At 35.0% G+C, this 27,650-nt stretch overlaps 2 protein-coding genes across 2 annotated transcripts in view; both read right to left on the bottom strand.

Moving 5' to 3' along the window:
- Nucleotides 1-547: 547 nt before the first annotated feature.
- The window catches only part of LOC126849491 (uncharacterized), a 143,650-nt gene continuing 116,547 nt past the window's right edge, over nt 548-27,650 (bottom strand). The window contains exon 16 of the mRNA XM_050591390.1: nt 548-1,323. The gene's annotated coding sequence lies outside the window, so the exon portion shown is untranslated. The remainder of the gene's footprint in view (nt 1,324-27,650) is intronic.
- LOC126854203 (uncharacterized) lies at nt 1,181-7,448 on the bottom strand. Its single transcript, XM_050600674.1, has 4 exons — nt 6,908-7,448; nt 6,058-6,825; nt 1,601-1,843; nt 1,181-1,323 (listed from the first exon to the last, which is right to left on the bottom strand). The coding sequence occupies exons 1-4, from the start codon at nt 7,059-7,061 to the stop codon at nt 1,181-1,183; spliced, it is 1,308 nt and encodes a 435-aa protein (XP_050456631.1). The 5' UTR covers nt 7,062-7,448.

Below are 27,650 nucleotides of genomic sequence, written 5' to 3'. Positions count from 1 at the left end.
TATTAATATAGTTTTTTATTTTTGTTTTTAATTTATGCTGGCTGTTAAAATGCGTTTCAATGATAGTTTTAATAAAAACTTTTTCTCGTTCTTTCAATTTGTGTTTATTGAAGAGGGTCCAGTTGAAGATTGAAACGTTTAATATTAAGAATTTCTCGAAATTTATTTATTATTTGTTATTCTAGTCTTAAGAACTTTCGAGATTTAAATATATACATGTACATACGCAATTTGTCTGAAGCATTTTTGTATTTATTATATTTTATATTTTTTATATTCTTATTTTATTATTATATTTCATATTTCTATATTTTATTATATTTTATTTTTTATATTTTGTATTTTTAAAAAATTTTTACATTCAGCTATAAATATAAACTGTGTTTATCTAAATTTATATTATTCTATTAATTTATATTCCTTAAAAGCTATAATTATTGAATCTAACTTGTCAGTCATATATAATACGTATTAAATTTACCTTAAAAGTTATGATTCCTGCTTTTTTATTTAAAAATATAAATATTGGGGATTTTTTATATTTATTATTTTATTATCAAGTTATTTTTCTTACATAAAAGAATGGAAGATAAATTTTATTTATTCTATTACATGTAATATAAATATTCTATTTCTATTTTAATTATATTCTACTATTTGCATTTATTCTGTCGTATTGCATAGAAATATATATATATATTGCATATATTGCAAGCGAATATGAAAATTCGGTGAGTGAACATGCACGAGCAGCGAGCGTTTTCGTGATCGCTCAGTAAAGTTCGTAATTTGTAACCTGCCGCGGCGCAGGGCGCAAGGCTACACGCACACTTCTTGACGTAGCAGCTATGTCTGTGTTAGTAAGTCTCGCGATAAGGGTGCAGCTGTAGCAGCTCTCACGTACACGCTATGATGTACTGACTATGTATTAGTAAGTCCCGCGGTAAATGGTAGGGGCTCCCATTTCCCACGATCTCGCAGCTCTTCTTCTTCTTCGTCTTCTTAGTCTTAATGGCCACGTCCGATCTAAATGTGATCAGGACATTCGGCCAACAACTAGTTATCGAGTGTGGAAATAAAAATAAAGAAAAGTAACAGGGAAAAGAACAAATTTATATATTAAGGTTGGAAGATTTAAGAAAGAAGTAGAGAGCGTGAATAATCCCAGAGGAAGGGTTCTTCAAAATCTCTTGAATTCCAAATGATGATGTTTTCTTGTGTTTCGCCAGTTGAGATAGAAGCAGCTTTCTTTGTTGTAATGAGGACAGCTCCAAAATATGTGATCTGCGTCTTGTTTCGGTGATTCACATGAGCAGGAGGGATCTGCAACCAAGTTACAGCGATGTAAGCTGTAGTTGAGGGCGTAATGATCGCTTTTTAGTCTACAGCTAGTGACGATACTCTCTCGATTAAGTTTTAATTTGTAGAACCATGATTTAAGAGTTATATATATAAGAGTTAATTATTTCAAAAGAACTGAAGTATTTGACTCCTTTGCGATTGCCTTGATTTTTGAGGAATTTTATTATGGTATCGTAGTATCTCTTCCGAGGAATAGAGTAAAAGTCCGAGTGAGGAAGTAATTTAGGAGACATCTGACCTTTGGAAATGGCTTTCTTCGCCAAATAATCTGTCGTTTCATTTCCAAGAATGCCTGAATGTGCCGGGATCCATACAATGGAGTTTTCAAATCCAGCAGATTTAATTTTATAGAGTTTCTGTTTAATGGCGAAGATGATGTGATTGAGAGAATGAGCTAGATTGATAAAAAGAAGAGCTTCGGTAACACTTTTGGAGTCGGTAAAGATTACTGATTTGGAGATTGAGTTGGTTAGGATGTATTCTAAAGTGTGGAGTATGGCTAAAGCTTATGCCGTAAATATAGAAGAAAAGGAATGAGTTTTAAAAAGGAATTGAAGATGTAAGGAAGACGAATAAATAGAGCAACCTACATAATTATCAGGAGTGTCTTCATTGTCAAGCTGATTTTTAAAAGCTTCAGTAAAGAAAGATATACAAAAAGAAATAAAGTGATTATAGATGTCAAAGAAAATAATTTGAGGGATAGGAGCGTTTTTAATTCTTTCTACATCCCAAGGAGTAGTGAAAATAATAGAAGGAAGGAAGGTAAGAGCGTTATAATCAATGGAATAAACGGCTGGATAATTAAATTTGACGATATAGGATTTCTTTTGAAGCAAATCGAAAAAAGATAATCTAAATAAGATATAAATATAAGATTTAAATAAGATATCTAAATAAAAGGAATTTTTCAGAGGGATTAATTTTGTGAGTTCTCCGTGAGTACCAAAGAAGAGAAAAAAGTTTATCTAAAAGCAGATGAGAGTCAAGAAAGAAGATTTTGAGAATGTATTTGGATGAAAGAAGATTAAATCTGAATCTTAAGGGACCTTCCCCTGCTTCAGCGAGAAGTATGTTCGTGGGAGTAATTCTCCTAAGACCTAAACAGAAGCGAATAGCGTGATATTGAATTTTTTCCAAAGTGTAAAATATCCATTCAAAGTGTAAATTAAGGTATAATTATAGAAAGGAAAAGCAATACAGCCATATTCAATAGAACTTTTAATAAAAGATTTATAAATATTAAGGCGGGAAGAGGGAGCTCCTCCCCACCATGTTCCTCTCAAAACACTAAGAATATTTAATAATTTAGAGCTATAGGTCGAGAGAGCTTGAATGTGATCTTTTCCAAAAAGTCTAAAGTCAAGATGAACTCCTAAAAATTTGCATGAAGGAATGGGTTGGATAGTAGAAGAGTCTAATTTAATGGAATAAGCTGAAGGATGAATATGCTCTTTAGTGAAAATAACTAGAGAAGGAAAAGTCAAGGAACATTGTAATAATATAAAAATGCACGAAAGTAATTTATCCGTAATTAGCAAACACAAATTAAAATTTGATCATGACTTCGATTGGTCAGCGCCTGATATTCTACATAACGAAAAACATGTAAGAAAGAGAGAAATAGCTGAAATGTTTTTTATTAAAAAATTTGACAACACTATTAATTCCCAAAAAGATACAGAGAATTTAAACAACATATACGATAAATTAATAAAGGTCGTTTAGTTGATCTCAGTATTCCAAACATAGTGGTTGACACAATGTCAGTTTGACATTTCGATTTTTCTCTTTCTACTTTTTAATTATAACGTAAGTTGCTTAATCCTATATTTTTTTCTTTGTAACATGACTATCATTATTTATTGTATTGTAATTTTAGTTTCACTTGATAAGGACCAAAACCATATGGTCGAAACGTCGTGATATAATAATCAAACAATAAATTGCCAGTTTGGTCGTATAAACACTTGTTTATTAACTAGAGAAGATTTAGAGGGAGAAACTGTGAGACCTTTTCGATAAAGAAACCTAAAAGCTTGATTAGCCGATTTTTCTAGTGCAAGAAGGGCCTTTTCTTGTTAGAACTGACAAAGATTGCTATGTCGTCAGCAAATTGAACGAGATCACATTCTTCCCCAATGTGTTTATGAAGTTTGGCAATATATATGTTAAAGAGAATAGGACTAAGTATAGAACCCTGAGGAACACTTTTGTAAGAATAGTACTCATCAGTGAGCTCTCCGTTGATAACAAACTGTAATTTTTGAAAGTGAATGAGATTGTAAACAAATTGACATAAGCGAGGAGGTAAGCCCAGTTCTTTAAGATCGGAGATAAGTATAGCAGAAATAACATCATCAAAAGCATTTGATAAATCTAAAAATAGACAAGCCGTGGCTGTGGCTCGAGTGAAACTTGTATGGATTTCTGTGGAAAGAATAGACAGATTATCCGTACAAGAGCGATATTTGCGAAATTCAAATTGAGAAGAAGGAAGTTTTTCAAAGTGTTCTAACTACCAATCCAATCTAAGGAGAATAAGCTTTTCTAAAATCTTAAGAAAACAAGATGTAAGAGAAATGGGACGGAATTTTCCGGGAGTGGATTTAGGAATGAAAAAGATTAATGAATGTTGCCAAGATTCGGGAAAAGTGTCAGTAGAAAAGAGTTCGTTAAGGATAGAAAGGATAAGGAAATAGTAAACATTGGGAAGATTGGATAACATATTATAATCTATCTGATCAAAGCCAGGAGACGATTTTTTCTTTTTAAGAGGAGAGATAACATAAAAGAGTTCTTCTAAACGAAAAGGATCATCAAATATGCGACATAAATATTCATGATTTGAGTCAAAACGAGAGGAAGGAAGTTTATGAAGATATGAGAAAGGAGAAATAGAGTTAATTAAATTTTCAATAGTAGAAGAAATGCCATAATTGCACGTGGAAGAGAAATTAACAAAATTAAGTTATCTATTTTTAAAATGCTTAATAATTCTCCATAGTGTGGAAATACTTGTGAAAGAGGTGAGAGTCTCACAATAAGATCCCCATCCGATACGTTTGGATTTACGAAGAATACATTTAGTGGCGGCTTCTTGCTTTTTTAAGGAGAGATAGTTAGATGAAGAAGGATTTTTTCGAAAGTTACTCAAGGTCGTTTTTCTTAGATTAACTGCTATGGTACAGTTTTCATTCCACCAGGGTGCTGGCGGAAAAGATTGATGGTGACTACTTTTTCCTTTCTTTCGATTCTTATTAAAATTATTTCTATTCATAGTGTCAGATAACTTAACGTCCTTCTTACGACAAGGAAGAAGAGAACTTACAGTGCGTCACAAAGAATATTATACTTTTTAATAGGAGTATTATGATCAGATTCTAAACAAAGAGAAAGAGAAGAAAATGATTTAAAAAGGAGGAGTAAAGAAATTTACGATTAATTTTAGATGTATAAAGATTGTGAGAGAAGAAGGAGCGAGATCTGATCGGATGAGAGATAGTGGTAATAGAAGAAATGTGATTACTATTAAGCGTATCATCTAAAGGTTTCCAATGATAAAAGGGAGTAAGGTCCGAAGAGACAAAAGTAAGATCTATTACAGAAGAGGAACGAGAAGAATAGGAAATAAAAGTCGGAGTGCCATCATTTATAAGAAAAAAAGAAAAATCTTGAGAAATTTCAGAAAGAGAGATGCCATAAGAGGAAAAATAATTACAACCTCAAGAAACGTGATGAGCATTGAAGTCTCCTGTAATTATAATTTGGGAAGTAGAGGAAATAATTGAAAAGTCTATCCCAGACGGGGAAATCGAGGTTTACAAGATGGCGATAAATAGAATAAATATAAATGAAGGTATTATTGATAGATGAAATTTTTACCCCGACTGTTTCCAGAACGCCATCTAAATTAAAAGTAGAATCAATTTTCATAAAAGAAATTGAGTGTTTAATAACTAATAGGATCTCCTGATTTGTTAGAGGGTCCATCTTGTCGAATGATATTATAGTCTCTAATAGAAAAATTTTTATCAGGTGTTAACCAAATGAAAAAGCAAATATGTCATATTGATTGTCTATTAGTTCGAGAGTTTCAATTTTATTTAAGATGCCATGGCAATTCCATTGAAAGAGGGAGAAGTCTTCACGAATACAACTATTAATCATTTGCAGTGGAGGAAGAGGAATCATTTGTCGAATTAATAGAAAAGGCGTAAAGAGTTTGAATAATTGCTGGGATAGCATCAGACCAATTAATAGTAGAAAGCAAAGGGGACAATTGAGTAAGGAGAGGGATAATAAAAAGACAAGCATCATGAAGAGTTGTGGGATTAGAGGAGGATATGAGATTGATGGAAGAATTGAAAGAAGAGACCGGAATAGGAGAAGGGAGAGAAGAAAAGGAAACATTTGGACAAAAAAAGATTTATGAGAGCGAATAGAATTAGAAAGAAGTTTAGTTTGTTCCGGAAGGGAAGAAGGAATAAAATTAGATTTGAGATTAAGAGGAGAAGCAGGTTGTGATTTGAGTCTAGGAGAGAAATTATTAGCCGCATTGGCATAGGAAATAAAAGGCGAAATAAATGAAGGAAAAGGAGAATATGAATGGGGATTATAATGAGGGGGATAGGATTTAGAATGAGATAAGTTGGGGAAATCTTCTGAAGACGAGGAGAAAGGAGGATCTGTTACCTTTGAAGATTTCTTTCGCATCTAACAAAGAGATGTTTCTATAGGCTGCGTATTTCCTAATTTTCTTTTGAGTGGCAAGTTCGAGACAGAGAGAAGAGTCTGCTCTATGTTCTTCCTGGCAGTTGGCACACTTCGAAGGATGAAGAACACATGGACAATTATCCGTAGAAAAGATATAACCGCCACACTGGCGTATACAGCGTGATTGGCTTTTACAGTTGTTTTGTATATGTCCAAATCTAAAACAATGATTGCATTGTGAGACTCTTGCAATATATGGAGATATAGGATATCTGATACATATACACATATTTTGGAATTTTTTGTCCTTCAAAAGTGAGCGAAACAGAAAAAAAAGTACATAAGAGAAATTAGAAGAAGAATCCTCTTGTGAATTCGTATTAGAAGCTATAGTGACTCTACGATTCAGCCTATTTGCAGCTACAATCTTGATGGGGCTTGAAATGTTGCTTATAATCATTTGTTCAGTGAGGTCCAATGATACATCCTTAATAATACTTTTCCTGGAAGTACGGAAGGGAGGAATAAATGCTACTAGATCTTTATGAAAGAATCTCTTGTTCTCTACTAAGATATTAGCGGCTTCTCTGGTTTTAAAATATATTGATACTTTAGAGTATCTTACTTTTTTGATTTCTAAAATCTCCTTAATATTAAGTTCACATACGATTCTTCCTACGTGAATAGGATGTAATGAAGAATTTGAATTGGAAAGGCGTTGAATATGAACGTCAAATGGGCCGGCGTCTGTCAGAATATCGGTTATTGCGAATGCTATCTGTAAGAGACTGATCCATGAAACAAGTTAAGGCTGCTATCGCAGCATTACCGTGTTTATACGCGGACTCTTGGCGAAAGAAAATTTCTTTCTCATTGGATCTTTTAGCACGAGCTTTAGCGTGTAACTCATGCGTGGAAACGGATTCAGATATTAAAGCATTAAGGGCGGCAGCCACGTGGGAGTCGTCTACTTCCATGGTCATTTTGTAGATAGGATGAGAATCTATTTACAAAGAAAAATATAGAATGATGTAGTCCCTCGTAGGACGCCAAAACCCTTCCTCTAGGGAGAGAAATGGAAATAGGAAAAGAAAATCTGAAGGAAAGGATACAAGATAAAAAATCTCTGGAAAGAGAACAAAGGAGGCACAATGGCCGAAGCCTCGAATAAAGGCGTGATAACGGCCGACGTCTTTATAGGTTGAAAAATGGTTCAATCGTTGAAGGGCCGCCAAAAATTCAATATTCCAGAGGAGGCACACAATGAAAAGCGTTGATGTTTTCATTTTTAATACGCGAGATAGCCCAGAAATGGGCTGATTTTGTAATTTATACGGAGGCACTCGAAAATACATCTTAGCACAATTGATACTAAGATGGCGGTCCTCTGCCAGCTCTGAGTGATAGTACACTGATCGCTAGACAAAGAGAGATGATTGCGTCGTCTTCGTCTCTCTTTTATCGCGTATGTAGCGTGTGTAGCGTCCATGAAGGTACAAGCCGACATATTGAAAATACGGATGTGATTGTTGGGATGAGATAAGACAAGGAGTGACAATTGCATCCTACTGATATATATATATATATATATATATATATATATATATATATACAAAATACTGGTTTATAATATAAAATAAAAATTGTTCATTTTATCTTATATATATATATATATATATATATATATATATATAAATTATATGTTATATAATATATTATATATAAAAATATTATTATATAATATATTATTATATAATTAATATATTATTATAATATATTAATATAATATAATAATATAATATAATATAATATAATAATAATAATATAATAATATAATAATTAATATATTATTATATAATTATATAATATATTTATATAATAATATATTGTATATATTAATTTTTATTCATATATATATATATATATATATATATATATATGTATATGAATATGTAAATGTGTGTATGTGTGTGTGGGTGTCATCGAATGTTCTGAAAACCAGGTGTTTGTCACTCTTTTTCATAGCACAAAAATCACGCGATCACGCATGAAGCGGGTGACCGCATTGTTTGCTCTCGTGTTTTGATTTCGGGAATTATAACTCGACTCTCTCGGCAACAGTCTTTCTCGCTGTTGAAATAATCAGTTAGAATTTGTCACTTAAATATTTTAATTTTGAACACTATCAAATCCCAAAGTTTCGAACGATTTCACCGAAAGCCAAAATCCTATGAATTTGGTGCGGGATCCTTTACATAAGATAATATATATATTTATTATATAATATAAAATCTATATTATTTGTACCTATATCTTTTTTCTTTCATTACCTATTCTTGCTCATCAAAATGTTCACAGAATATTCTAAAAAGATTTTATCAAAATACGCAGAATGTTCTCTAAAAGTTTATTTAATATCCAAAGAATGTTTTCATAATATTTAAGGAATTATTAAAGAACTATTATGTGAAGTGATTTGAATATTCACAGAATATTCTATAGAATATTTATAAGACATTTACAATATGTGACTTTTTGTCTACTTCTAACGTTCCATTGAAGATTCACAGAAATTCCGAAGTATCATGTAATAATATTTTAAGAATATTCAAACAATCTCCAATGTTATTCTATAAATGTTTATAGAACGTATTTGTGCTGTCTGGGTATATATATATGTATATATATATATATATAGGGTCCGGCAATCACATCACCCGTCGTATGCAGATAAAGCAGATAAAACTGAGGAGAAAAGTCCTGTACCATTTTTTTATAACGCTTAATAAGAAAGTTATTATTGAGCAAAGTCTGGTCAATCATGGCCGATCTTTAGCCAGACGCACGTCAATGAGTTGCTGTAAACAACTGAGTGCTCACGCACACATGCCAGGCGCGCGGCTCATTGACGTGTGTCCAGCTAAAGGTCGGCGCTGAATTGCCAAACTTCACTCAACGCGATTGGCGGCTCGACCGCCGAGCCTCGAATGGTAGTGGGGGGAGTAAGCGTCGCTTCCAATATCGGCCCGAAAAAGGCAACTCCGAGCACTGGTCTAGATCTTAAAACACATAGAAAAGGAAGGGGAATGGCAGACTAAAAAGTGTCCAAAGAAAATGAGAAAAAAAATTATAGTTGCCTCTCTCTCGTGAGTAACTGTTCGAAAGTGCGCATGCGTGCTGCATTCCGTGAGCGTTTTTCGTGAGCGAAGTGACATCACAAATTCGTGCTCATGACACCCATGGTCCGGAGATACATCGCCGTGAGCGTTGTCATTTGCGCGGCAAATTTTGAAAGAAAAAATTTGAATAGAATATTATTGGAGAACTTGATTGTAACATCCCCGATAGCCAAGTTTGCAAAATCACGTATTGCAAATTGTGCACTACATATTATGCTAACAGAACTTCAGCAGCAGTTCAGCATGATCTGCTGTTTTAACTAGTATCGGCAGAAATGCAGCAGAAAATAAGCAGTTTCCGTATCATAATATGTTATAAAAAATGCTACAAAATTTAAGCAAAAATTCTTAATATAAAAGCATTAGATTTGAAGCATTGCATGTTGACACAATATATCAACAGAAATTAAATAAAAATTGAACATAACATGACACATCATAATACGCCGATAGAATTTCGTCAGAAATCGAATTCATCTGCAAGCACGGCGTAATAGTAGAAATGCTATAAAAATTAAGCATGTTCTGTTATCTCAAAAAATAACAGCAGAAATACAGCAGAAGCACAGCATGGTCTGTTGTCATAAAATAATAACAGAGTCATTTCAATCATCTCAATCAATATTCTGCACATAAAATGCAATGATGCAACAAGTGTTGCGTGTTCTGTATAGGAGCCATAATATTTATTTTTATCAATATAATTTTTAAATTCATCTAACAAGGAACTCAAAATATTAAACTAAAAGTGAAAACCGAATAAATTAATAAAAAATTGATTGTTTGAAACAAAATAAGAGTTCAATTTCTATACAAATCTTAAAATTTATAAATTATTAATAAATTATTGAATATTAATAAATAAATTAATTATTTAAATTTATATATTTAAATTTAAATTTATATATTTAATTAAATATTAAAATATGTCAATATTAAGTTTTTATTGCATTTATATTAGTAATTACATTTTGTAGGTGTGTTTTCTTTATTATATTTTCGTTGTCACATCGTGACAGGAGCTATGCTCAATTTCTGCTTCTTGCCGTCATACGTTGCAATGGCAAGTCATTTTTGATTTCTACCGCAATCAAATCCGATATGGTTAATTTTTACTCGATATTTGTTACATTCTGCTGTCACGACATAAGAGCAAACAATACTCGTTTTTTTAGTTCATTTTCTCTGTTATATTATATCGGCGCGTCATGCTGCCAAAAATTAAGCTTAATAGGGACGCAAGAGGGGCTCGATTCTTACTATATGCGATTATTTACGTATATGATTAATGTTGCATGGAAATTTTCGTATCAGTCGAAGACATTCTTGAACGCTCTGCGAATTGATGTATTCGACCTAAACTGCGTACGTGGAAAGAATAACCATGATTTTTGTCTGATTCAGTCAGATCCCGTCCGAGCGATCACCTATTTTGTTTTTTTCACGCCTCCAAACTGATTTTGCAGCTTGGAGACCAGACGCGGCTATAAACAAAAAAGATCCGTGCTCATATTTTTTCACACATTTGGCAATTGATGTTATCATTTACAGCAATGTTATATTAAGCGAAAGTTTTGCAGTGATTTAATTTACAATGGAGGAAAATTCTGATTTGGAAATAAGATCATTACAAATCCTCCTCCTACAAAAATAATAATCCAAATCTCCTACAAAAATAATAAAAAAAGCCAGGTAATTAAATACAAAAATTATTACTCTGTATAATCTCTGAAATGATATAACAATTAAGGGTCGACAGGATTCGAGATATGGGTTTAATAATTTTTCGTTTCTGTGAAGATGTGTTATTATATATTTTATCTTTGATATTTGATAATGTTTCTTCGTCATTAGTGAATATGTTTGCCGCTTGGATTTCAAAATCTTTAGCTTTTTTGTATATACTTGGAAAAGTTAGAAATTAAATGAGCAATTTATACACATATATATATATTAAAGATAAAATACCTAAATAATATTTACCAAAAGGGCCTAAATATTTTTTATAATGAATAATATCCCGATTCCGAGCACGTGCGTTGTTGCCACATGGTTAGCAGTATCGAGAAAGAGAGAAAGAGAGCGAGAACAAATAAGGAGCGAGCGAGATAACTAACATGAAAGAGTTTTCAAGTCTCGTTAGCAAGGCTCGTTTTATTTATAATTTTTCGCGTTATATATCTTTACTGTAAAATTTTTGTTTTTCGCACTTATTGATTCGAAAATAATTACAATGAATTAATGACATTTTACCGATTAAAATAATACTAAACACGATATAAGTCGCATAATTTTTAATTAATTATGAAAATAAAATTACAATTTTATTAAAAATAATCCGATTTATATCATATTTAGTGTCATTTTAATCGCAAAAATATAATTAATCCATTACAATTATTTTCAGATATATAAAATGCAAAATATAGAATTTTTTTTGTATAGTAAGGCGACATATATACGTCAAAGATTACAGATAAAGGGTCTGGCGAGCGAGACTTCGGAACTCTTTAAATTTGTCAGTTCGCTTGCTCCTTCATTCTTTCTTGCTCTCTCTTTTGTCGACTTTTCAGCATCGGGATCCTTTCCTTATCTACAAAATATAAATCTTTTATAGAATAAAAACTGAAACTTGCATTTTGCATTTTATCAGTATGAATATAAATATGATGGATTAATGAGATTCTTGCGATCAAAATTATACCAAACATGACATAAATCAGATTATTTTTAATGAATTATGATTACTTATTTTATTAAAAATTATATGATTTATATCGTATTTATAGTATCATTTTTATCGCAAGAATGTCATTAATCCATTATATTTATATTCATATTGATAAAATGCAAGTTTAAGTTCTTTTTTATAAAATGTTTATATTTTGTAGATAAAAAAAGATCTCCGATATCGCATCATCCGGATACGTGTTCGCATCATCCGAATATGTACCTGCGCTAATATGCACAGAGGTATTCTTTTGCAATTTTTTTTTTAATATAAAATAATTGCTAAATTGATTTTATACATAAAAACATTATTTCTCTTTTTCGAAAAAATTATATAAAATTAATTATTTATATGTATATTAATATGGATTATTCTGTATAATTAATAATAATTGTATTATCTTTGTTTATTAGACATTATATGTTATATACAAGGTATCCCTCAAAATTTCGAAATTTAAATTTTGCAATGGAATAATTCTAGAAATATTAAATAATAAAAATTCTTTTCAATTTCTTTTAGCAGTATTTTCTTAAATGTAATAGCTTTTTACTTTTACTTTACAACGATTTTTATGATCGCCTGTGATTTGTGCGTCTAATAATTGATAACCGAGCATTTAAAGTTTCACTTACTCTACATACAATAATTAATTGATAAATTATCAAATTTTAATATCAATCTTGTTACTAATAAAATACTAATAAGCTATAAAATTGAAAATATATATATACTTTTATTTTTATATAAAGTTCCCAACCTTTTTATTATCAACTTGTTATTGTTTAATGACAACATGTAAAATATAAATATAATAATTAATTAACTAAATTAATACCGAATTGATCTTATAGTTATTATCTAATAATAAATACATATAAGTATGTTTCCATCTCTATATAAATTCATAAATATATATATAAATACACACACGTTATCAGCATATTATAAGTGTTACGTCCAGACCCTTTAGAGTCAGGGTCAGCGGGAGGGCGTAACCTGTTTAACTCCGCTAGACAAACGCTAGACAACGAGTGTCTCGGAGTCGAACGAATTGACCTGGGCCTGCGACAGGTCAACGACCGGAAGGGTCGCTTTTACTCGGTCAGTAGGCCGTTCGTTCGATGGTCCCCTTTTCGGTAAAGGAACTAAATCCCTTTTACCCGGGACGAGACCTTGTGTGATCTCGGGATATGAGATAGGAAAAGGATTAAGCAAAAAAAAAATATATATTATTGTTTACATATCAATTTTTCACATTTATTGTGTAATAAAAGAAAAATGAGAGCAAGGAACAAATTATTAGGTTTATCTAGTTAAACATTTAGCTTAGTATATATCGCTTATTAACTATTATTTTATATTTATATGTCTTTGTGTATATATGTGTGTGTGTGCGTTATGGGATCTCCTCTAGGATACATGTAGAAGGGGGGAATTGTCTCCAGAGGACTTCTATAGGAACAGCTACAGGATAGTTACACTTCGGGACGAACCACGGGATCACGGTGTCTGGTGGGCCCTCCGTCAGTGCAGTCAGCAATTCCTCACGGTCCACCGGGCCGGGCCCTATGCAAATGGCTCCGTCCGGAAGTGGGTCGTAAATCGGGGGGAACTTGGCCAATATCCGGAAGCAGAAGTAGTCTTCGGAAAAGTTTGGCCAGTGGGATGACGGCTCCCATTCGGACCGAGACGAGTCTTCGGTCTCTGTGGATACTTCCTCTGCTTCGTAGTCAGTACCCCGTAGTTCGAGGGGGTCTTCCTGGGGGGCGATGAGGGGAAGAATAGGGGGAATCACTCAAAATAATGATCGAGGGGGTGGGCGACTCCGATCTTGAATGGGTAGAGAGGGGTGGAGAAGAAGTAACGGGGGTAGGGGAGCGAGGAGTGTCGGTAGTGGATATGTTTATGTTGATATTAACGTTAACGTCGGTTGATGAATTAGTTTCCGTCTGAGCCCGAGCCAACCTCTTCCTAAGCCGTCTATTTCGACGGTTACGCGCACGCTTCACCGACGCACGGGAGGAACGTTTCCTATTTACTCCTTCCACTGAAGGAGGATATAATAATAAATAAAAATAAAAAAAACGGTTTGGGGATATAAGAAAAAAATAAATCCGAAATAATTCTTGGGGGTTTGCAACAAACTTGGTAGTTAATAGAAAGGGAGAGTGAGAGAGCGAGAGAGTCACGGGTAGCTCCGCAAAACGCGGACGACCCTGAGTAACTGAATAATGAGAGAGAGATATTATAAGAGTCACGGGTAGCTCCGCAAAACGCGAACGACCCTTGGTAACTGAATAAGAGGGAGAGAGATGATAAGAGAGTCAAGGGTAGCTCCGCAAAACGCGGACAACTCTGGGTAACTGAATAATAAGAGAAAGATAATGAGAGTGAGAGAATCACGGGTAGCTTCGCAAAATGCGAACGACCCTTGGTGATGGATAAAGAGAATGAGTGAGAGAGTAAGAGAATCACGGGTAGCTCCGCAAAATGCGAACGACCCTTGGTGATGGATAAAGAGAATGAGTGAGAGAATAAGAGAATCACGGGTAGCTCCGCAAAACGCGGACGACCCTTGGTGATTGATAAAGAGAGTGAGAGAGTCAGAGAATCACGGGTAGCTCCGCAAAACGCGAACGACCCTTGGTGATTGATAAAGAGAGTGAGAGAGTGAGAGAATCACGGGTAGCTCCGCAAAATGCGAACGACCCTTGGTGATTGATAAAGAGAATGAGTGAGAGAGTAAGAGAATCACGGGTAGCTCCGCAAAATACGAACGATCCTTGGTGATGGATAAAGAGAATGAGTGAGAGAGTAGGAGAATCACGGGTAGCTCCGCAAAACGCGGACGACCCTTGGTGATGGATAAAGAGAGTGAGAGAGTCAGAGAATCACGGGTAGCTCCGCAAAACGCGGACGATCCTTGGTGATGGATAAAGAGAGTGAGAGAGTCAGAGAATCACGGGTAGCTCCGCAAAACGCGAACGACCCTTGGTGATTGATAAAGAGAGTGAGAGAGTGAGAGAATCACGGGTAGCTCCGCAAAATATGAACGAGCCTTGGTGATGGATAAAGAGAATGAGTGAGATAGTAGGAGAATCACGGGTAGCTCCGCAAAACGCGGACGACCCTTGGTAACTGAATAATAAGAGAGAGAGATTATGAGTCACGGGTAGCTCCGCAAAACACGGACGACCCTGAGTAACTGAATAATGAGAGAGAGATATTATAAGAGAGTCACGGGTAGCTCCGCAAAACGCGAACGACCCTTGGTAACTGAATAAGAGAGAGAGAGATGATAAGAGAGTCAAGGGTAGCTCCGCAAAACGCGGACGACTCTGGGTAACTGAATAATAAGAGAAAGATAATGAGAGTGAGAGAATCACGGGTAGCTCCACAAAATACGAACGATCCTTGGTGATGGATAAAGAGAATGAGTGAGAGAGTAGGAGAATCACGGGTAGCTCCGCAAAACGCGGACGACCCTTGGTGATGGATAAAGAGAGTGAGAGAGTCAGAGAATCACGGGTAGCTCCGCAAAACGCGAACGACCCTTGGTGATTGATAAAGAGAGTGAGAGAGTGAGAGAATCACGGGTAGCTCCGCAAAATGTGAACGACCCTTGGTGACTGATAAAGAGAGTGAGAGAGTAAGAGAATCACGGGTAGCTCCGCAAAACGCGGACGACCCTGGGTGACTTATAAAGAGAATGAGTGAGAGAGTAAGAGAAAGTCAGAGAGAGAAAGAGTGAGAGAATCACGGGTAGCTCCGCAAAATGCGAACGACCCTTGGTGATTGATAAAGAGTTTCGGAAGTATGGGAAGTACAATAGAAATGTAATAATAATAATTTAATTTTAATAAATAATTCTAAATTGTTAATGATCGATATAATAGGATTTCGAGTAAGGTTTTAGTTGGATGGTTAACCAAGAATTATTTTAGATTAATTAGTTGAAGAGTTTAAGCACTTACTATTTATTGAGTGCGATGATACATGACTTGAGAGAAAAAGAACGTGATCGACCCTGTAGATCTTGGCTCTCGAGCTCGTCGGGTGGAGGTTGACTTCCTCAGTATTCACAATAAGGTTGTTGATTGGTTCGCACAGTCTTTTATAACACTAAACGCACTATAAAATCTTAACTCGAAATACACTGAGGGTAGGAATCGGTTCACGATAAAAGTCTTGGGTCCTTAAGATAATTATATGTCGCAAAGTCTTTTCGCGAGAACACGGCACTCTTCGCGCTATATTCTCGACCGAGTATATGAGGAGACTGGTCGGAAGACTGATAACTTTTTAGAACGTTAGAGAGAGTGTGGCGTGGTCTTGTCCGACGTTTATTAAGCCCTTTTGCTCCTCCTCTCCATTGGTTTGTTAATCTATTTTAACGAATAGTTGTTTCTAATCACGCCCTCCGATTTTTCCTAGGGCGTTGCTCTAGATTCTTAGATCATAGGTATTGGTGAAGATCTTCGCTGAGTTTTGACCAATGGAGAGTAGTTGCTATCGGGTGAGGGTGAGGCTTTCGTTTTACGGATTGAGTCATGCTCAGTTCGCTGTAATCACCTAAGTTGACATTTTACTTGAAATTTATGATAAACATATAACATAAGCGGGTGGTCTGGCAATCGAGCGCGCGGCGTCGAGTGTCGCGAGTCTCAACTCCGGATCATCAGTGGATCATTGTTTTTGTGCTCTGTTTATTTTTTTAGTTTAAAATTCTTAGGTCTGATATTCGAACTCGAGCTCGAGTATCTCGCTGTCTGTCATGGTTTAAAATTTCTAGTGCTTGACTATCTGTATTTTTTTGTTTGAAAATTTTGAGCCTTTAGAGTGAGTTATAATGTTTAAATTTATGGATCTGTTTTTATACTTGACTTTCAACAACGAGATTACACAGTCTCGCTTTTCAGACTTCGCCTGTTTATTCTTTCTGTCGGACGTAGACTATTTCTTAGAACGTAATTTATGTCACTAACAAATTTTCGATGAAAGAAAACAATCATGCAGTCTCTTGGACGCAATAATTTATATATTAGTATATATAAAAAAAAGGAATATTCGTGAAGTCTACCGGACATAACATAAGTAACAAAATAATTTTGACATGTTGATATTAAAAAGTTGATAATAATAAGTTGGGAACTTATATAAAAATAAAAGTATATATATATATATATATTATCATTTTTATATATATTTATATATATTTATATCTTATTAGTATTTTAGTAGTAACAAGATTGATATTAAAATTTGATAATTTATCAGTTAATTATCGTATATAGAGTAAGTGAAACTTTAAATGCTCGATTATCAATTATTAGATGCACGAATCACAGGCGATCATATAAATCGTAAGTTATAAAATAAAAGCTATTAGATTTTAAAAAATACTGCTAAAAAAATTGATAAAAATTTTTATTATTTAATATTTCTAGAATTATTCCATTGTAAAATTTGAATTCGGGGACACCTTGTATATAACATATGTGTAATATATAAAGATAATACTGTAACGATGCATCCCCCCATCGTTCCCGACACATCACCCGTCGGAAGTCTGCCACCCGGCGAACACCAGCCGGGCAAGGGCAGAGGCGCTTAGCGCCCTATTTTTAAAGCTAGTGTTTATGACAAACACTGTTTGTCATAAACAACCGAGCGCCGAACGGCACCGAACGTTTCCGGCGAACGCCGAACGCCGAACGCTCAAGGAGGCCCCGCGTTGTTTCCCCCACCCCGAGGAGGATGTGAACGGTGCGGGTGTCGCGACCGCTCCGGAAGGGTATAAGAAGCCCGACCGACCACCAGACCGTACCAGACCGGTACCTGAAATCCGCTCGAGCAGTACGCTCCGAGATCATACCAGAAACCGATTCAAGCCGTCGAAAGACAGAGAACCGGAGGTTGACGAGTTCGCAGCCTCCGTCGACTAACTGTTCTAGAGACGACTTCCGTCTTAACCTCCGTAAAGGACAGAGAGTGGACGAGTTCGCAGCTTTCTTCGAGTATTCTCGAGCCTTCACGATCCGAACACCTGACCATCCGAACTCCGCGTAAAGGCGCACGATTTTCAGCTGGAAACACGCGCCGCGTCACCGATACCGACGCATAAGAACGACTGCAGGCCTGACACCCTGCAGTCCGCGCCGAACACCCGGCCGCTTACGATACGCGCCTTACCTCGCGTAGCTCGCACGATATCGCTCAACGAGATATCGGAGCATTGACACGAATTGTCAACACGCGCCCGCCTTACCGCGCGCACCTCGCGCCTACGGACACATACAACAACACGCGTCCGTCTCACCTCACGCGTCCCGCGCCACGAGCCGGGCCCTTTAACGAGACGCGCAAAAACACTGTCTCGACTGGCGGCACAACAGTGCGTTACTATTATTGTATCGATTCATAGAACGATTGTAAGCTGACCATTGCCTTCGAGTGGCAAATAAACGACGTACATACCAACTCACATCCAAGTTGTGTTTCAACCCCTTCACGAATCCTGATCCCGATTGCGCTGTCCGCGCACGCGAAACCACACGTGAAGCGGCGTTACAATACAATTATTATTAATTATACAGAATAATCCATAATATACATATAAATAATTAATTTTATATAATTTTTTCGTAAAATAGAAATAATATTTTTGTTTTTATGAAATTAATTTAATAATATAAAAATAATGTTTTTATATTGTAAATGTTTCGGTCATAGAATATTAATTTATAAAGATAAACATTTATAAAGATGTGCTTATAAAGATTAGTTTTCATTTTCATCATTACGCGATATCTATAGCAGCAATCAGTATGTAAGTATGTATGTATCAGGCAGTAAATCAGCTGTACGCACACACATACATGCAAACAGACGCACGCGATCGTATCAGTGCGCGGCAGGCTCAGTCTCAGTTTGTCGCGTATGTCTTGTTTATACGCGTTACAAGAGATTATGGTATATTGTTATAGCATGTTATTACACGTTGAAATTTGTGTGTGTGTACTATTTTTAATATATGGTGTGTGGGGACGCAATGAGACGCAAATATAATGAGAAAAACTTGCCTCTTTTATTATATTAGTATTTTAAAATACTAATTACTGGTACAGTAGTTAGTTAGTCAGAGGCGATTCGTGAGCTGGTTGTTTTTTCACACCAAATGCGTTTTGCTTAAAAAATAAATGCCAGAGGCGACAAATTCGTGAGCTGGTTGTTATTACACACAAGATGCGATTTGGATGTGTGTAAAATAAATACCAGAGGCGATCAATTCATGGGCTGGTTGTTATTTCACATAAGATGCAATTTGCATGTGTGTTAAAAAATAAATGCTAGAGGCGATCAATTCGTGAGTTGGAGAGAATATTTTGGAAAATCTCAAAATATGTGTATTTATGTCCTACTAATATATAAACATTCATTTATGTGGTAAAAAAGTTTATAATATTGAGCTCTCGATCATATCGATTATATCGATATACTAACGATAAATATTTATTATCATATTCATAAAGCTTATCATGATATGCAAAAAAATATTAAGAAAAAATCTCAATGTGAAGATTATCTTTATTGCAGAGACAAAAAGAATATATGGTTATGTCTCACAAGAATAGGCGATGGAGGTGCCTACTCTTTATTTATAATATTTTAGATATTCGAAAATTCAATATTCAAAATATTGTAAATTCATTATTTTGTCGCGATTGAGATAAATATTAATGTATTATAAATGTTTGCAAATTTATACTACAAATACATAAACATTTACATGTATATCAATTATATATATATATATATATATATATATATATATATATATGTATGTATAATATATTATATATATGTATACATAATTAGGTATATATAGAAATATGGACACAAATGACCAAATGACATTTCTCTTAAAATACACAGAAGAATAAACGTTATAATGTAAGCAATATTCAATTTGTACTCAAATGCAATAAAGACACATGTATATTTTACTATCATACGCTTAGATATGTTTGGATATATATGCCAGACGATAAAGCAGTACAAATATATTGTAATATTTTCATTTAAATATATGGAACACAATAAAAAAATTGCATCTTTTTTTATGCACGTTTGACTTAATTTAACACCTTCGGTAATAGCGGAACTACAAATGCCGGTATTATTGGCAATTTAGTTACGTTTGGATGAGGGCGCTAACCCATCGGAATTCGCCCGTCGCTTAAAGATCTCCTTAAAGGCAAGAAAAGTAAAACTTATAATAATTGAAAATAGAATAATTAAAAGTAATATAATAGATTCTCTCGTGAAATGTTATTTTTGCGGAAGGATAACGTAGCATATTTTGTTGATACTCAAGGAAAATTTTTAGATTCTGGTTCACAGAAATTATTTGAACGAAACTGACTCCTGAATCTAGGATCTCTCATGTTAGGCGACACTAAAGCCATAAAATACAAAAATTATTATCACATAGCCTTACCCATCAGCGAAGCGCAACGGAAGAGCCCTACAGTAACACTTAACCATAAAATCATTGAAGCCTTAAAGAATTTGCGACATATTGCAGAAAACTTAAAATTAGAAACAATAAGTATTGCAAAAACCGAATTTATTAACAACGTTCCCTGAAGTAATATTAAATCACAACTACAACTAATATTTATCGATGCCTCGATCAAATAAATTGTTTGACACGGACAGATTAAATACTCGCCAAAAGATTTAAGACCTACTATAATTGGTGAAATATATTGTTTATCAACTGGGGAACATCGCGGAGTTACAAAGACATATAACAGAATAAAGCATAATTATTACTGGGAAGATTAAAAATCAGATGTTCAAAAGTACATACAACAATGTCTGCAATGCCAACTGAAAAAATTAGTTCGAGTTAAGACAAAACAACCCATGATAATTACCGATATACCTGGATCATCCTTTGATAAAGTAGCTATAGATATTGTAGGTCCATTACCTGAGACTGAAAGAGACAACTAATACATTTTAACATTACAGGATCATAGTTAACTAAATTTTGCATGGGGATACCATTACAAAATCAAACCTCTGAAACTATTGCAGAAGCTTTCGTAGACCGTTTTATTTGTGTATTTGGAGCATCAAAAGCAATATTAACGGACCAAGGAAGAAATTTCATTAGTGAGCTAATGAGAAAGGTCGCAAAAATATTTAAAATTCGCAAATTCCGCACAACAAATTTTCATCTTCAATCAAACGGATCGTTAGAAAGATCACATCATGCATTAGGTGAATATTTAAAACAATATGCAAATCAATGCAGATATGCAGATCAAAAACAATGGAATAGATGGCTCAGTCTAGCAATGTTTAATTATAATACTGGTGTACATGAAGCCACAAAGCATACACCGTACGAATTAGTTTTCGGGAAAATAGCAAGAATATCTTCGAATGAGCCTTTAGGTTCAGAAGATAAATTGGCAAATTATGATGATTATTTAATAAATCTCAATTTCAAGGAAATGCTCATAAAAATGTGATAGATGCGAAATTCAAGTCAAAACAATATTATGATAAAAGAATCAACCTCCAAAATTTCAAGCCTGGAGATCACGTATACTTATTAAGAGGCCCAAAACCTGGAAAATTCGGTGATTATTATACGGGACCTCATGAAATATTGGAGATAATAAATAAAAACAATGTAAAAATTAAAATAAAGAAAAACATCTTAATCGACTGCGAAATTCCCACATTAAAACAAATAGCAACTAATAACAACCAAATCAAAAATTAACTATATATATATATATATAATAAATAATATCCACAACTAAAAATTTCAGATGAATCGAGAAACCAGGAAAATAGCTATAATAGTCTTACTATTGGGCTTGCCTTCAGCGTACGGAATAATAGGATACGACTGCGGTTCAGCATCCGCTAATCTTACTACTTTATTATTATTACTCGTTATTAAATATAGAGGAATGCGATATTCCTCAACAAAATGTGAACTCCACCAGAATTTACATACAACTATTGCAAATTAACGAATTCGAATCTATAAAAGTTATACAATCGAAATCGAAATCGATCGATTAATTCGAAAATGTGGAATGTTTTCCCACAGCATGGATGTATTTAAGGGAAAATATGCACGCATCCCTCAATTTTTGGATGACAAGACGGATCGCGATACACCTCGAATCACAAATAAAAAGGGGTATAGCCGTCGTTGTAAAAGACAATGGGTTCTGGCATAGGGGATTACTAATTAGAACCAAGGGAACAGGAGATATGGTCAAGGTCTTTTTTAAAAATATCGGCAAGGCGATCATTCTACCAAAGAACGAAATTTATAAACTGGGAAATGAATTCAAAAAATTGCTGTGGCAAGCAATAGCATGCGGGCTGCCCTATACGAGCCCAGTAACCGTTATCTCAATATGGCCCGATGACATAATAAAATTTTGCCGGCTCATGGCAGAAGAGCACAAGGGATGGATAGAAATAAAACAACCTCTCTGGGAGGACGCAGCCCTTGTTAATCTAATAATGTTAAACAAATATGGATGGAAAGTTTTTATGGATCCTATGACTTCAAAAAAGCATTGATTCGATTTGGTATCGCTCGACAAAGCACCAGGAAGATCAAGCATGTGTTCCCCTGCATTTAAAAGAGAACAAAAGAAAGAGGACGGACGAAAAAAAAGGGGGAGAGAAAAATGCTTGGTGTACATGAACTTACATAACATCTCACTCATACCAGATTTTCATACTCTTCCATACTATTAATATTATACTACACACCCATATATATGCATATATATTATAAGTCTAACATATTAATATTATTCATTAGATAAGCGTTAATTATAACCAAAAATAGAAGCATTTTCCTTTCGTATTATTTGCATAATCGATTGCATCATCGATTACAGTAAAGAGGAAAAATGCCACCATACCATTGCCTCACGCCGACTTCCGAAACTCAAGAGGAAGAACACCACGAATCATTTGACGGTGTAAGGCCGCAAGACCACTCTGAAACCTATGGAGAACTAGCAAACTTACATTGCGTTAAGCTGCTGGAGAACTTGCTTTTCCAGAACATGAACGATAGCAACAAAGTCTGCTATTCCTGCTACCACGAAATAGCCGATAAATTAAAAAACGGTTACTCATTGGTGCCGCCGCATAACTTAGTACATAGAGTCTCAGCTGAAACGCAAACGAGTTGTACTCGTTGCTGCAAACCAATAATAAAAATAAAACCAGCAAGCGAGTGTAGGGCCTGCATTGTAATCTACCTGATCACTCCGAAGATGTATTTAGACGAAGGGTGGAGAGCCCCGGTGTTCGACCGATGGCCTGAAGAGCATACATAAAAAGCCTTCCTTTTGCACCCAATGGACCCAATATTTATTACCTAACCCTTTATTTTATAATATCTCTTTTTCCTTCCAAGGCGATGGTAACAAGAAAAAAAAACAAAAAGAAAGAAAGAAAAAACAAAGAAAATGAGTTTTATATTTTCGCAAAGATTCTTTGACATACATTAAATATATAAACGATATTTAACTTAAGATATACCAAGCGTGTCTCGAAACAAATTTCTTTTACTAATTAAAAACAATTTAGATTTTAAAAATAACATTTTGTTCGAGAATTTAACCTAATAAGAACCGAATACTTTAGGAGTATGAGAAAACATATTTAATCAGAAAGTTAAATATGGATTCTTTCCAGATACATTTAAGTTAACGAAAGAAAACAATCAACAAAATTTTCAAATGTTGTGCTCCCAACATTTGTCTAAGGAGGGGGCGGTATTACGTCCGATAGACTGCACGAATATCTTTTTTGTGTATAAATTATTACGTCTAGCAGATTGCACGATTGTTTTTTTTTTCACCGAAAATTCTTTAGCAATATGAAAAATTTACTTTCTAAAAACTGTTCTATGTCTGACAGAAACAATAAGCAGGCCAAGTCTGGCAAGTGAGACTAATAGAAAGTCAACTATACAATGGATCAATAATTTTAAACGTTACAATCCACTCTGAAGGTTCGAGAATTTTTAAACAAAAGATAAACGTCAAATTTAAAACCACGTGGACGCGAATAACACAGTCAGCGAGATATTCGAGTTCGGTTATCCGCGAATACTCAAGTTCGAGTATCAGACCTAAGAACTCTAAACAAAAATAAAGTGAGACACAGAACAATGATTCACAGATAATCCGGAATTGAAAACTCGCGACATTTAATACCACGTGCTCGCCTGCCAGACCACCCTCTTATGTTATCTGTTTGACACAAATTTTAAATAAAATGTCAACTTAGCCGATTATAGCAAACTGGACACGACTCGATCCGTAAAACGAAAGCCTTACTCGATAGCAACTACTCTCCATTGGTCGAAACTCAGTCTTATAAAAAAAGTCTTCACCAATACCTACGATCTAAAAATTTAAAAGAACGCCTTAGGAAAAACTGGAGGGCGTGATTAGAAAAACTATTCGTTAAACTAGATTAACGAACCAATGGAGAGGAGGAGCAAAGGGCTTAATAAGCTCCGGAATATTCGTCGCCAGCGTTATTAATTTTTTTTTCCAACAGTCGTGCGACATTTCTTATATATCAGCGTTACATTCATTCTTGCTGACAACGGTATTCGAGGGCGTTTTTCAATTACATTCAGTGTGGCTCTCCTAAGTAAAGTTATAGTGTTCACTTGCACAGTGTAAAGAGTAATAACTCTATAAGTGCAATCTGCGTGAACAGTGAACCACGATCGCACACCTGAGGCACACCAGCATCGACCACCGGATCTCCAAGCCGTTCTATACTCGAGGCCCAGTCATTACAAATTTAATCTCATCGCACTCTATAAATAGTGAGTTTACTAATTCTTTTTTTTATTATTATTTTATTTTATATATATATATATATATATATATATATATATATATTTTACCTGTTTTTTACATTCTCCTTTTCTCCTTTTCTTCAAGGAAAACAGTTATAAAATAATCATTTCCTCTTTTATTATTATTATTTATTTTTATTTTCTCTTCCTCTAAATATGCACCCAAAGATACATGTATTTTCTATTAATACTTCCTGATATCGCATACCAAAAATTTTATCCATTACCATACCTTCTTCCTTTATGGATCGGCAGGTGTGAATAACTTAAAAATTCGAACATAACGTTCCGGATCAGTGTTCACTCTCAGCTTCAGGTCTAATCTACCTTTTCCTTTGTGGATCGACAGGTGTAAATAACTTAAAGATTCGAAAGTAACGTTCCGGATCAGTGTTCACTCTCAACTTTAGGTCCAATCTACCTTTCCTTTCGTGGACCGACAGGAGCGAATAACCTAAAGATCCTTATGTAACCAAAAGTTCAGTCTTTATATTTAGCTTTAGAGTCACTATAATTATTTTCAACGTATCTTTGTTAACAAATTTTATTCTTTGGGTCCTTTTAGTTAAAATTTATAATTTCTTTCATCCTCTGCATTCTTCCCTTTTATCTCGTTATCTTGTCTTTTAAAAAAGGTAAGAGAGAAAGAGAAATGATTATCTAACTGCCTCCTAAAACTAATAATCACTCCTTTGCTAAACATTACGTGTGCTCCTTCAATGAACACGACACGAAAAACTAAACCTACCCGGGCACAGTTACGGCGCTGGGCAAAGAACTCGCAAAATAGAAAAAATAGGACAATCCGGAAACTCCTGGCTCGGGCGTCCGCGGATCCTAGCTTTAAAATAGATTATAGTAAACTTAAGTAAGATAAGTATTCATTCGACTCAAAAGCACGACAACTAATAATTAATCCACCGACACACACAACAGACAATCTTCTTCCCTCATATTCACCCATCTCTTCCCCATCAGGATCCATATCTGCTCCCTTCCCCGAATTTTCACAATCTTGTACTTTCCCTCTAATTGTTCTCCTGTAACCGTTGAGGAATCTTAGTGTTCGAGGATTTCCCTTCCCCCGTTTAAATATTCACCTCCCCTCAATTATCACCGTAACTTTCCCTGTTTCTTTTGAAAATCTTCCTTCTTATGAACCTTTGCAACCTTCAACTCTCCCTCTCCCCTTCGAAAATCTTCCTCCTTATCGACCTCCGCAACCCTCAACTCCCCCTCCTCCTTTCGAAACTCCTCTTCCTTATCAACCTCCGAAACCCTTAACTCCCTCTCGCTTCTCGCCTCTCGAATCGTCAGACCTCCCAGAAGAGTCGAACGTTTTTGGGAAATTCCGGGAATTCTTGGAAAGACTACCTGACTTTAAAGAGGAACCGTGGGATTTCAGGTCGGAATCCTGCGACCTCGAAGAAGCGTCGGAGCCTCCCTTCGAAGACCTGGATCGCGAGAGCTAGAACCGCTGTTTAATTAACTAATTTCCCCCTTTTCCTGTCCCCCTCAAAGTCAATGACTATCATGTCGGTCCCGACATAGTCGACCTCTATCAGCTTTATGAAATCCTCGATACTGCTCCATCTGATTCTATTATCCCTTTCATTGTCCCAGGTGCCCCGTTCCCTCTTACCGTCCCTGTCGAGGTTTTCTGCATGAAGTTCCTTCCTCCCTCTACAGTCGAATTTGAGGACCTTTCATAATCCTTCTACTTATTTCTTCATTTTACACTTTTTACTACTTAATTATATTTCTGCATTGTAAAATTCATCCGGAATGAAAATTTTAGTTTGTCCTTCTCGATTACGGTTGATGACTTCTGCATTCATGTAACACCCGCGAACAAATAATTCCCTCCCCCCCACACACACACACTCACACTCACACATATAAATGTAACTTTTTATAACTTATAATAATTATAATTGAATATATACGTTAATATTTAAATGTATCTGCAATCATATTTAACGGTCCTTTTCCTTTCTTACTCTTTTTAATAAATACAAAATAATTTTGAATAAATACAATTTTAATTTTAAAATTCGTAGCTTATTAACCCGTTCTCTTTTCCGTACCCTGATATTGCACAAGGTCCCATCCTGGGTAATAGGATTTAACTCCTTTACCGAAAAAGGGACCACCGAACGAACGGCCTACTGATCGAGTAAAAGTGACCCTTCCGGTCATTGACCTGTCTTAGGTCTTGGTCAATTCGTTCGTCTCCAAGACACACGTTGTCTACCGTTTGTCTGGAGTTAGATAGATTACGCCCTCCCGCTGGCTCAAAGTTTAAAGAATCTGGATGTAACATTATGTATGATCGTATATCACACATAATCTTGTATTATATATATATATATATATATATATATATATATATATATATATATTGCGACGACTTTTCCCTCCGGGAACTGTTGAACGCTGCGCGCGTCCGCCGTCGCGATCTCTCCGTCGCGCGGATGTTCGGTTGCGCCGACGAACAGGAGTATGATTCGATGGACGGGAGATGCGGGAAAAGGATCGTGGACAAAAAGAGAATCGAGATATAATTACATACTGGGAGGGAAGGTGTTCCGAGCGTGACGAAACCTTAAAACTCGCGAGAATTTCAATTTGGACGCCAAATACGATCTTGCACGTATCAATTCGTTAAATATGCGAGATAGACGTGAAAAAGACGCGAAAGAAAGAAATAGATTTCGTC

Source organism: Cataglyphis hispanica, chromosome 1, assembly GCF_021464435.1.
Source record: "Cataglyphis hispanica isolate Lineage 1 chromosome 1, ULB_Chis1_1.0, whole genome shotgun sequence".
In the NCBI taxonomy this organism is placed as follows: Eukaryota; Metazoa; Arthropoda; class Insecta; order Hymenoptera; family Formicidae; genus Cataglyphis; species Cataglyphis hispanica.
The sequence above is the reverse complement of the archived record's forward strand: the minus strand, read 5'-3'. Positions and strand labels throughout refer to the sequence as shown.